Genomic DNA, 12714 nt, shown 5'->3' with positions numbered 1-12714 from the left:
GTATTTTTAAATGGGGATCGAGCTGAGCCTGCAACCCAGGTACCTGCCCTTGACCAGGAATCAAATCTGAGACCCTTCAGTCTAAGGCAGTGGTTCTCAACCTTCCTAATGCCGCGACCCTTTAATACAGTTCCTCATGTTGTGGTGACCCCCAACCATAAAATTATTTTCGTTGCTACTTCATCACTGTAATTTTGCTACTGTCATGAATCATAATGTAAATATCTGATATGCTATATGTGTTTCCCGATGGTCACGACCCACAGGTTGAGAACTGCTGGTCTAAGGGCTGACATTCTATCCACTGAGCCAAAGCGGCTAGGGCAGGACTTATATTTTAGACAAAACCAATCTCCTCATGTGGGTTTCTTCCCTTTTAGTTCTAAGGTACCTCTTAAAGTAACAATCTCATTCATGTCAAACATTCTCCAATGTGGCCATGGTAACTTCGAAGTGACCCTAGAGAAATTCTGCCAGGTAGAGAGACGGGAACAGGAAAATATGAAGGAAGCAGGTGTTTAATAGAGGAGAGTTGCAGTTTTAGATTCAGAAAACCCTGTGAGAACTCCCATGGGCCGTAAGGATGGTGCTTGTGCAATCTTGTGTCTCTAAAGCCTGCCTGAAGGCCATTACCTATCAGAGGCTGCATGGAACCTCCTGATTCTGGGCTGATGAAACAAAGTTCTTAAGGACACAAAGACATAACTGAAGAAGTCGTTTTAAGGTTTTATTTTAATAGCTTTATTGATTCATAATAGAATACAATAAACTGACATACATAGAATAATAAGGTAATAGTTTTGACATATGCACACATTCCTGAAACCATTACCACCATCAAGATAATGAATATATCCCAAGGTTTTCTCCTGACTTTTAAAAAAATTTTTTATTGATTTCAGAGAGGAAGGGAGAGGAAAAGAGAAAAACATCAATGATGAGAATCATTGATAGGCTGCCTCCCGCATACCCCCTACTGGGGATCGAGCCTGCAACCCAGGCATGTGCCCTTGACCAGGATTTACCGTGACCTCCTGGTTCATAGGTCGGCACTCAATCACCGAGCCACACTGGCCAGGAATTCTTGAACTTTTTAAAAAATCCCTTTCTTCAGCTCTTCCATGCTACTTTGAGGCAACCACTGATCTGTCACTCTAGATTTTCATTTCCTAGATTTTTATACACATGGAATTATACAGTAGGCTGTTTTGTCTGGCTTTCACTCAGCATAATTATTTTGAGATTCATCTATGTTGCTGTGTGTAGTTTATTCTATTTTATTACTAAGAGGTATTCCACTTGTGGTATGTAAATACTTATATAAAGAGTAGCACATGAATATTCATAATAGCTTTGTTTGTGATAGCTGAAACTGAAAACAACTCAAATGCTTAACACTTGGATGTGATAAACAAGTTATGGTATGGTCTTTTAATTTCAGCGATTCTAATAGGTGTGTAGTGGTGTCTCAAAGGTGGTTTTAATTTGCATTTCCCTAATGATTAATGGTATTGAGCATCTTTTCATGTATTTGCCATTTGTAGGTCTTCACCAACATGCCTATTGAAATTGCTCATTTTAAAAATTATTTTCTTAAATTGTGAGTCTTGACATATTCTGGATACCAGTCTTTTAGCAGATAAATGACTTGCAAATCATTCCCCCCATTCTGTGACTCCTCCTTCATCCCATTTGCAATGTCTTTTAAAAAGTAGCAGTTTTTAATTTTGATGAAGTTCCATTTATTAATATGTGCTGTTATGGAAGGTACTTTTGGTGTATATGTAAGAAATGTTTGCCTAACCAAGGTCCTAAAGGTTTTCTTCTTTTTGTCTAGAATTTTTATATAGTTTTAGGTTTTAAATTTGGGTCTTTGATCCATTTAAAAAATTTTTTAAAAATATATTTCTTTATTGATTTCAGAGAGGAAGGGAGATGGAGAGAGAGATAGAAACATCAATGATGAGAATCATTGATCAGCTGCCTCCTGCACACCCCCTACTGGGGTTCGAGCCCGCAACCCAGGCATGTGCCCCTGGCCGGAATCGAACCTGGGACCCTTCAGTCCGCAGGCTAATGCTCTATCCACTGAGCCAAGCTGGCTAGGGCTTTGATCCATTTTTAATTAATTTTATATATGATGTAAGGTATGAATTGAAGTTTACTTTTTACACATGGGTATCCAATTGTTCCACCAGTTTTTGGAAGACAACCCTCTTCACTAAATTGCTGTGCACTTTTGTTGAAAATCAGTTGCCCATATATGTGTGAATCTACTGAATTCATTCGGTTCCATTGCTCTGTATGTCTATTATTACAACAATTCTACAGTTTTGATTACTGATTGTAGCTTTATAGTAAGTCTTGAATTCATTCTCCTCATTCTAAACATGTTTGCCCACCTTAAGTCCTTTGCCTACCTTAGGTCATGAATTTTAAAATGTTTGCCAGTCAACCTCCTCCCCTCCAAACCCTCCATAAATCTGGTGTGATTGGAATTGCATTGAATCTATAGACCAATTTGGGGATAATTGACTTCTTAATAATACTGAGTCTATGATCCATGGACATGGTATATTTCCCCACTTATTTAGGTCTTCTATTTCTCTCAGCAAAGTTTTAAAGATGTCACGATACAGATCTTTCACATATCTCATAAGAATCTCACATGTTTTGGTACTATAATAAATGGTATTTTTAAAATTTCAATTTGATTGCTACTTTTCAGTATAAAAATACAACAGACTTTTGTAAATTGACCTTTTATCCTGAGCCTTGCTAGACTCATTTATTAGTTCAAGTAGCTTTTCTTGAGGATTCCATTTGATTTTCTACATTGACAACCAAGTCATCTGATAATAAATTTTATTTTTTTCTAATCAGGATGCCTTTCATTTCTTTTTTTTTAAAATATATTTTATTGATTTTTTACAGAGAGGAAGGGAGAGAGATAGAGAGTTAGAAACATCGATGAGAGAGAAACATCGATCAGCTGCCTCCTGCACACCTCCTACTGGGGATGTGCCCGCAACCCAGGTACATGCCCTTGACCGGAATCGAACCTGGGACCTTTCAGTCCGTAGGCCGACGCTCTATCCACTGAGCCAAACCAGTTTCGGCGCCTTTCATTTCTTTTTCTTGCCTATAAGACTGGCTAGAAATTCCAGTACAACGTCGAAGAGAAGTAGTGAGTGTAGACATTCTTGCCTTATTCCTGATCTTAAGGGAAAAGTATTGCCTTTCACCCTTACATATAATGTTAGCTGCAGGTTTTCCATAGACGTCCTTTATTGAGTTCAGGAAGTTCTAAGTTTGCTGAGCATTGTTATCAGGAATGAGTATTGAATTTTGTCAAATGCTTTTTTAAAAGAATATTTTTATTGATTTCAGAGAGGGAGAGGGAGAGAGATAGAAACATCAATGATGATAGAGAATCATTGATCGGCTGCCTCCTGCATGTCCTACACTGGGGACCAAGCCCGAAACCCAAGCATATGCCCTGACCGGGAACAGAACCATGACCTCCTGGTTCATAGGTCGACACTCAATCACTGAGCCACGCCGGCCGGGCTATTTCTTCTTGAATGTGCTTTGATATTTTGTGTCTCTGAGAAATTTATCCATTTCATCTTTATTGTCAAATTCACTTGGATAAGGTTGTTCATATTCCTATTCCCATATCTTTTTAAAATATATATTATGCCCCCCACTGCATGCCCCCTACTGGGGATTGAGTCCGCAACCCGGGCATGCGCCTTGGACTGGAATCGAACCTGGGACCCCCAGTTCACAGGCTGAAGCTCCATCCACCGAGCCAAACTGACTAGGGCTCCCATATATTTTTAATATTTGTAGAATCTGTAGCCGTGTCATTTCTCTCATTTGTAATATTGGTAATTTGCTCTATGCCTAGTTATATATATAAGTTTCCTATTTCTGCTGTAACAAATTACCACAAATTTAGTGGTTTAAAACAGCACAAATTTATTCCCTTATAATCCTAGAAGTCAGAAGTGTAAAATCATGGTGCAGGCAGGGCTGGGTTCCTTCTGGATACTTTAGAGAATTAGTTTTCTTGACTTGTTTAGTTTCTAGAAGCCACCTGCATTCCTTGACTCATGCGCCTCTTAGTACCACTCCAACCTCCCACTGGAAAAATAGACATCAGTATAAACCCAAAGCTCTTGTTGGCTATGACAGGGTTTGTTGTCCAACATTTTACCTAATGATTTACTGAATCAAAAGCTATCTATGAATGGAAGGGGGAGGGAGTGAGGGAGAAAGGGGGAGAGAAACACTCTATCTTTGTGTTATCATTAGTGATTTATCAAATGACCTTTAGCAAGTACAGTTTTTAAACATAATGAAAATGTTTATAATGGCCTTGAAGTCCCCCCATGATACTACACAACCCCTATAAATTAATATACTCACATGACTCCAAATAGAATGAATATTGTAAAGGTGTATATTCAAGTGATGCCTGATCTAAGCCTGCTGAACTTCGTGACTATAGACAGGATCCATTTCCCTGGTGCTTTTTATTTTTATTAATTTTATTTAAAAATTTTTTATTTTATTTTTTCCATCACCATTTATCCACTCTATGCCCTCTTCCACCTCCACCCACTCCCTGGTGATTTTTAAACGATGATCCTAAGGTTTTGTCTTATCAGCCTAATGAACCCATGATTTCTGGTAGAGTCCAAGTCCCCAGAATTCTCTTTGGTCCCTGGTATTGACATGAATCATGAATTTGTACTTCTAAACATTAAATCCCTCCTCCTTCCTTTCCCCCCACCATCTGTTTTATTTAATGAATAAGATTATTTAAATATAACAAGCACATATGTAAGATTTTCTAGAACCCATACATGAACATAAAAAATTACCACACTGACAGTATTTAGCAGTTTTCATAATTTAATGAAAAAGTATTGGTAAAAAGGTGACATTTGAAAAAAGACTGAGTTTATCTTGGAAAGCTGAACTATATAAGACAAAATGAAAAAAATTAACAAAGAAGGTTAAGAGGTAATACTTCAAACAACAGCAAAATGTAGCAAATACATTTTGGGGCAATTGAAATTTATAAAACTGAAGGCTCCTTCATTTGTTTAGGAAAGTCCTGTAAAAATATTACAACTATATTTCCCTGCCTGAAATGATTTTAGTTAATACTCTCCCAATGGCATTATGTATGGAATTTTGGCTGAAGCACTTTTTCAATGTTTGCTTTTCCTTCCACTCTCTCATAATTAAAAGGCATGATGAGATATAGGCTGCTGTACTGGCCTCTAACAGAAGTAGTTTATGACATAGCTCCATTATCATTTCATTGCCCTGAAAGGGTCAAATTAATATCTATCCAGGAGAACTGAAGAAAAAACGCGCAGAAACCTAGTGCATAAATAGGAGAAATTCTATTCCTCCTTTGGATAATTCATAGCTCTTTCCATTCAAACAAAATACAGGACACCTCCCATACATGCTAGGGCATGTTCACACATGTACACAGGCATGAAAGAAACATGTTGAAGGTATGACCAAAGATTGGGCAAAATATAGAAGTTTTCAGAAAACGAGGCAAAAACAAAAGCAAAGAAATCCATTAACAAGGCTACAAGAACAAAGGTGGGGAGAGGAAACTGAGGAATTTCCCACATTGAGGGGACCTGCCTTACTGACTGGCACCTTCTACAGCTGGACTCCTTGACCGTTGAAACTCTAAAGCGGCCTCTTTTGTCTGAAAATCCCCATTATACTTCCCCAAACTAGAAGAAAGAGAATATTAAGTTAAGGCTAAGAAGAAAAGAGAGCAGAGAATTATAGTTGGCTTCACATTTAAAAAATTGTAATGTTTTCTCTTTCTTCAGATGGGAAGCAGACATGCTCATCCCTCCCCCAAATGTAATTATTCTCTTTCTCCCAGAAATTAATCGAGGCTGATAGTCTGGGAACAGGATATATATAAGGAACTTCTGAAAAATGGCTCCGGCCTTTTTGTTTAGAAAACTGATTCGGATTCAAAGTTGGTACAAAGCTAAATTATATCCATGTGTTAAACACATGCTTTCAAATTGTTTGACAATAAAAATCTGTTTCAAAGTTAAAGCAGGTAAGAATACTTAACCTCTGTGCATCTTATTATATTTTAATTATACCTCAATAAAATTTTTATAAACATTAAAGCAGGTATACAAAGACTGTCAGCCAAACTCATTTAAGTCAAATTCACTTGAAAATAGTAACACGAAACCCCTGACCTGGTACAAACCCCCCAGAAATGGTCTCACTTTGGGAAAGGCTCCGGGATCTTTCACACTGAGAGAGTCAGAGCGCTTTCCCTGGAAGTAGTACTTTTGTAAACACTATCCACAAGTTAGCTTTTTATGCTTGTTAGCTGGGTGAGATAGTTACAAGTGTGTCCCCGACAAGCACGTCTAGGGACAGGCACTGGACACGTAGAAGCGTTAGTAGTATTGAACTGGTATAGTAAGGGCCCCTGGAAGGAACTCCACCTTGTGCAGCGCAAAGGAAGAGGGCAGCGGGTTTGACAGTATCTGAGATGTTGGTCCCTGGTCTTTCCCTGAGGGTTTTCAGATGCCAGTCTTGTTAGAAACTTCCTACAGACAGGCGCTCTAGGAGCCACCTGCTGTAGCTTCAAAGGATAAGTAGTTTTAGTGTCTGATCATCGTGGTCTCTTGCAAACTTAACATCGCAAGAATTCTTAACACATATGCACATCAACATGTTGCTGTAACTGGAAAGCCGCCTTCAAGTATTTACTGAATAAATACTCTGGGCCCAGCTGTTCTCAATGGTCTCTGGCAAAAAACCAAAACCAAAAACCAACCCCCCCCCCAAAAAAAAAAAACAAACCAAAACCAAAAACCAAAACCCACCTTTGGGGCAATCTGCAATTCTCATAATGTGCTTATGAAAACTAGACTTGAAACTGGTTCAGAAACAATGAACTGTGGAAACATTTTATTCTTTTCACCAAAATGCCTCCCCAACATGTGCCAGAATCCTTTTGGTGTGTGGGGTTTCTACAACACACGAGGCAAAGGCAAAGGTTGAGTTGTTCTTGGAAGTTGGAAATCACCTTTGCATTGAACTGTGGGAGAGGGGATGCGTCTTCTTGCGTTTACCACGGCAATCCCGTCTAGAGGCGCGGGGAGGCTTCTCCCTGCTTGAGCCCTCTCTCTTTACCCTGACTTTCTCTTTATTCCCATCACTTTCTGCTTCTGAATCACTCAGCTCCAAATCTGGGCAATACCCATCGTTTTCCTGATAGGGAGCTTTCCCTGCAGAACGCCTGGCAAGCTGCTTGCCCCAGAGCTGCTCCCTGGGGTTAACATTCTTGGTTGGCTTCCCATAGCACTGGAGGCCGCCTGTGGTCCTCATCCACCTGTTGGTGGACTCCTTAAAGGACCGGCTGGAGTGTTCCACGGTAGGTTTTCTAAAGCTGCCCTGACTGGCCAGGTGGGAGCTGAGCATGGAATCCTGGCCACATGACATTTCACTCGAGCTGTCTTTTGGGGTGCTATCCCCAGACCAGCTGCCCTCCAGGCCATTGGATTTGGCAAACTTGGAGCGAGAACGTTTTTTCCCATTTCCAATTAAGGACTGTCCATGCAGGGCAGCTTGGAGGACCAGGGGTTTCCCCAGTGACTGCCCTTGATAGGACTCCGGAGATGGAGTCGTCCAAGCCGGACTGGGATCCTTTGATTCACTCCTAGAAAGGCCCAGACTGGTCAGGAAACAGTGATTGTTGCTCTCTAATGGATGCCTCGGGTGGGATTTCGCTCTCATTTCTAATGATTCCTGAGGCACTTGTGCGCTCCCCATACTGTGAACAGGGGAGTTGCTGCCAGGAGAGAGGGGTCCATGATCAGTCTCTGCGGAGCTGTTTCGGCAGTCTTCCGGGGCTGATCTGGGCATTTTTAACTTTAAGGTAATTCTCGGTGGTGGGTAAAACAATGAGTTTTCTAGTGCACTTGTCAAAGGAGGTCCTGAGATCAAAAAGAAAGATTCATTTTAACAACTGATTCAAATAACGACGTAAATGATCACAAGGACTAGGGTGCTGCCTCCTACATCCCATCTGTGCCCTCTCCATTTCTGAAAAGAATGTCACTAGCAATGACACACAAACAGGGTCTCCCTATTTGTCGATCTGTATGTGTGTGCCTGTGTGTGGGTACTGCACAGAACTTAGCATGTGCCTTAAACATAAACATTTCAGATCTCATCCGCCAATCTCTCCTGGCCGTTTTGGAGCAGGTCAAATATAAACCCTTGGGAACATAGCACAGGCTTTCGTGGGTGAAGAATACCCGAGTGTAGGTTTTAACGTGGCATCAATAGAAATGGTAATGGGTGGGTCCTATGTATTTTATGTCCTGGCAGGAAAGAATCATGACATCCCTGCCAGTGGCCTGCAATCAGCTTAGTCTGGGGAGAGCTGGCAATCAGTCACCTGGTTATGCAATGTACAGTCATATTTAGGACAGGTGTTCCTCTCGCTCTGATTTTGAGTGCTCTGAAATGGAAAGAGTACTACCAGACAATTCTCCTTGCATAGGGACTTGACCTTTGCCTATTACCATCTTAATGTGGCCTCACAAAAATGTCAGATAGAGAGGGCAGCTATGAGGTGCCCCAATGGATAGAATTTGTCCCCTAAGGGTCCATGTTCAACACTCACAGCCCCCTTCTCTACCAGGGGCTGCCACCTGCTGATGCCACAAGCAGTTATGGCGCTGGCTCCCACCAATCAGAAGCCACATGGTCTAGGGACCAATAGCATGTAGTATGCAGGGGCTCCTCCCTGCTGTCTTTTGGTTCTTCTTGTCTTGTCTGTCATGGTGCTCTGGTGGCCAAGCAGCCCTGCTGCTTCCTGCTACACCATTCTGTTGTGACCCATGATACTAAAAAATACCCCTGAGCCCTTGATGCCTGACACCTCGTTTCTGGGTGTCTCTCTTGCTCTACGGCTGGCCCTCGGCAGGAGCTGGATTCTGCACACTCTGCTCAGTGACCCCTGCTTGCCCAAGCTCTGCCACCAACTTCTGTGTTAAATGAGGTCAGGGAGGCTACACATGTCACTGAGCATGACTCATCATTCCAGCCAAGCTCCCAGGTCTAGGGCACTGTCATTATGTTCACCAATCTCTCTCGTTAATGGGCAGCGTACCCCGCAGGCAGGGATTCTGTCTCACTGATTATCTTCTAGCTCAGTTCTTAGTCCATAGTAGGTGCTCAACAACTACAGGGGTTGGCAAAAGTAGGTTTACCGTTGTGAGTAAGCAAAACAGAATTTATCCTTACATTTATTAATTATTGTATTATTTATTATTAACCTACTTTTGCCTACCCCTGTATCAGCGAATAAATAAAGAGATAGAAACCCAGATCTCCTAACTTCTAGCTAAGGATTTGTTTTACTGGTAACAGACTATTGTTATGATGTCTAACACTGGAATGAAATGTTTTCTGGAAACTAGGATTAGATATTGTCCTCCTGATTTCTAAATAAATCCAATAATTACAAGATAATTTCATGGCTCCATCTAATGGCTCCTAATATCTGTCTGGGATCTAGATTACCTGCCTTAGATATGCAACTCCTTCAACGCTACCCTGGGATTTTTTTGTCATGAGGTGACAGCTAAATGGGCCATGTTATATCAGGGTTGGACTAGAACAAATGAGATACTGGACAAGAATTTTAAAATATTTTTTAAGTGAAACAATTGACATACAGTTTAAACTGTTGAACTGGAATGCAACCAGAATCTGTGCATTTTCTAAAATATCTTTGATTTAGACGTTACCTTCTGCTGCTTCCTGGTTAAGCAGCTGGACTTGCAAACCGAAGATCTGTTCCTGTGCTTTGTTGTAGGACAGCTTCAGCTTCTCTCGTCTGGTTATCATGTAGCACAGATTTCGAACCTGAAAGCCCAACCCCCAGCAAACAGAGATTTTTGTTACGTTATGCAAATCTGACCATTACAGTTGTTTAGCTAAAATTTAGACGATGAAAGCCAGGTGGGCTGGCAGTGGGGCGGGGGTGGGGGGAGAAGACGCAACCCAAAAGCTGCATGAGAGTCACTCCACAGCAGTTCACGGCCAGCCAAGGATCACGGTTCCCACGTCAATCAGCAGCACAAGCAAAATGTTTCAAAGCCGCCTCCTGAAACCCACTCTCCCTGCCATGTCCTGGGCTCGATGTTTATCTGCGCAATCAGGTGGGAAGACTGAATGATGATTGGACATTTCAGCCTTCCCTTTCGGTGCCTGGGTAAACAACGGCAATGCTGGAGCCAGTACAATTTCCTAATGAGCGCTGGACCAGCAGGAGAGAAGTCTGCTAGGAAACTGGAAGTGACCTTTTTGCTCACAGCTATAAGGTGAAATCTTCATTCTGTCATGCTCCCACCTGGACAGATTACTCAACCTTTCTGCACCCCAATTCATCAGTAAGTAGGGATAATAATAACACTTTCTCCATAGGCATGTTAGGACTAAATGACTTAATATTTATACAGAGTAAGTGCTATATATGTGAGTGAAAATTTAAAGTGAGCCAACTATATTAGTTTCCTTCCAAATTCTGGTAGCAGAGAAAAAACCAAGTCATCTCTATAATTATACTTGACTAGAGGCCTGATGCACGAAATTCGTGCAAGAGTAGGCCTTCCTGCCCCCAGCTGCCTGCACCGGCTTCCCTCTGGCACCCGTGATCCGGGCTTCCCTCGCACCCTGGCTTCATCTGGAAGGACGTCTGGTCTAATTAGCATATTACGCTTTTATTATTATAGATTAAAAAATTCTCTAGGGTAAACACAGAGCCTAGCTTATGTTTGAACCCCTGTAGTACCAATTTAGTAGATCTCTGATATATATACATTATGAGTTAAATGGAATTATGTGGACACATTTTTGGTTGTCACAGCTGGGTATGGTGGGGAGGTTGCTACTAGCATCTAGTACAGGGGTGGGCAAACTTTTTGACTCGAGGGCCACAATGGGTTCTTAAACTGGACCGGAGGGCCGGAACAAAAGCATGGATGGAGTGTTTGTGTGAACTAATATAAATTCAAAGTAAACATCATTACATAAAAGGGTACGGTCTTTTTTTTTTTAGTTTTATTCATTTCAAACGGGCCGGGTCCGGCCCGCGGGCTGTAGTTTGCCCACGGCTGCTCTAGTGGGTGGAGAGCAGGGATTCTGCTGAGCATCTTACAGTGTCTCCTACAACACAGGACAGTCCCCTGCAACAAAGAATTATCCAGTACAAATGTCAACAGTGCTGAGTTTGAGAAACTCTGATCTAGTGCTTTCCTGATCAAAATTCCTTCTTTCTTAGGCAGCCTGCAGTCTTCTTCAGTGTGTCAGTAAAACAGAACTGAGCCAATTTAGGCTCAATGGTGAATAGATGTGAACCAAATGAGAATGTATTTCAGATTTCACAGAGGATATAAATATAAGTTGAGGGCTGTCTAAGTCCCTGAATGTGCCTGACAAAATTTAAACAGAGTCCACTGTCGGGGACCACAGCAAAATCAGAATATCAGGACACAGAAGCCCACACCATAAATGAGGTGACCTTAACAAACCCTGCAAGTGGGACCCCCATTTCTATGCAGACTGAGGCCTACACACTGGTCACAGCTGGTCACCTTACCCGCTCCAGGTCCTGCCGTAGATGCATAAACATGCTCATGCGAGTGTGAATACTTTCCGCTTTTGGCTGCACTAAGCCCTTTTCTTCATCCTCCCTCGGAGGGAATAATGGCTTATTGAAGTTACTCTTCCGTTTCAGTTTCCAGTAGTTGTAGATTAAGTCCACAGTTAGCAGGGGCAGCCCCATCTCTGTGGACACATCTTTCACGTTGACCAGGCTATAGAATTCCTCCTCCAGCTCCTGCAGTTTCTGCGCCCGCGGGCTGGTCTTATCGCCTTTGGCCAAGCTCTGCTCTTCGGCCCAGTACAGGGGGTACTCGGTCTCGCCGAGTTTCTGCCGGCTTTGGCTGTGTTTGAGGCAGAAAGACTTAAATCTCACTTCATCATCCTCGTCGAGGATGGTCTTCATCTCCAGGTTGTGCTCGAAGGCGCAGGTGACATGGAAGGCGGTGGTGCAGGTCTTCACCGAGCACTACAGGGAGAGAAGGGGTGTTAAGGCAGCGGGGCTGGGAGGGAAGGGGAAGCCCTGTATCCCTGGGCCTACACTGAGACCCCACGGGAAGCAAAGGGAAGACAGGGGGAAAGCTGGTCCTAAATTGATCATGACAGAGGCTTTGTTAAGTATCCCAGGAAATCTGCTCTTACAGAAAATGGCAAAAACAGGCAAACAACCAAAACCCCCAAATTTCAAACTCCTCTTTAAGGCTTAACGCAGCACTAAGTTTGTCTGACACGTCTTCCTTGGCCCCTGTAAAGAGTCATGCTGTACCTAGTCGGTCTCCCACATTACCATATGCTATGCTTCCATAATGGTACTTTTGCCTGGCTGGCATGGCTCAGTGGTTGAGCATTTACCTATGAACCAGGAGGTCACGATTTGATTCCCAGTCAGGGCACCTGCCTGGGTTGCGGGTGCGGGCTTGATGCCCAGTGTTGGGCCTGAAGGAGGCAGCCGATCAATGATTCTCTCTCATCGTTGATGTTTCTATCTCTCTCTCTCCCTTCTTCTCTGAAATAAAT

General features: G+C 42.3%; 1 protein-coding gene across 1 annotated transcript in view; it reads right to left on the bottom strand.

Moving 5' to 3' along the window:
- Window positions 1-6975: 6975 nt before the first annotated feature.
- Window positions 6976-12714, bottom strand: part of JADE3 (jade family PHD finger 3) — a 72334-nt gene continuing 66595 nt past the window's right edge. Inside the window, exons 9-11 of the mRNA XM_005870985.2 lie at window positions 11696-12166; window positions 9843-9960; window positions 6976-8018 (exon numbers count right to left, since the gene is read on the bottom strand). Coding sequence (XP_005871047.1) covers window positions 7105-8018; window positions 9843-9960; window positions 11696-12166 — 1503 coding nt within the window. The 3' untranslated portion in view covers window positions 6976-7104. The remainder of the gene's footprint in view (window positions 8019-9842; window positions 9961-11695; window positions 12167-12714) is intronic.

Source organism: Myotis brandtii, unplaced genomic scaffold, assembly GCF_000412655.1.
Source record: "Myotis brandtii unplaced genomic scaffold, ASM41265v1 scaffold327, whole genome shotgun sequence".
Taxonomy (NCBI): domain Eukaryota; kingdom Metazoa; phylum Chordata; class Mammalia; order Chiroptera; family Vespertilionidae; genus Myotis; species Myotis brandtii.
Note: the sequence above shows the minus strand (reverse complement) of the source record. Positions and strands in the feature narration are given on the sequence as shown.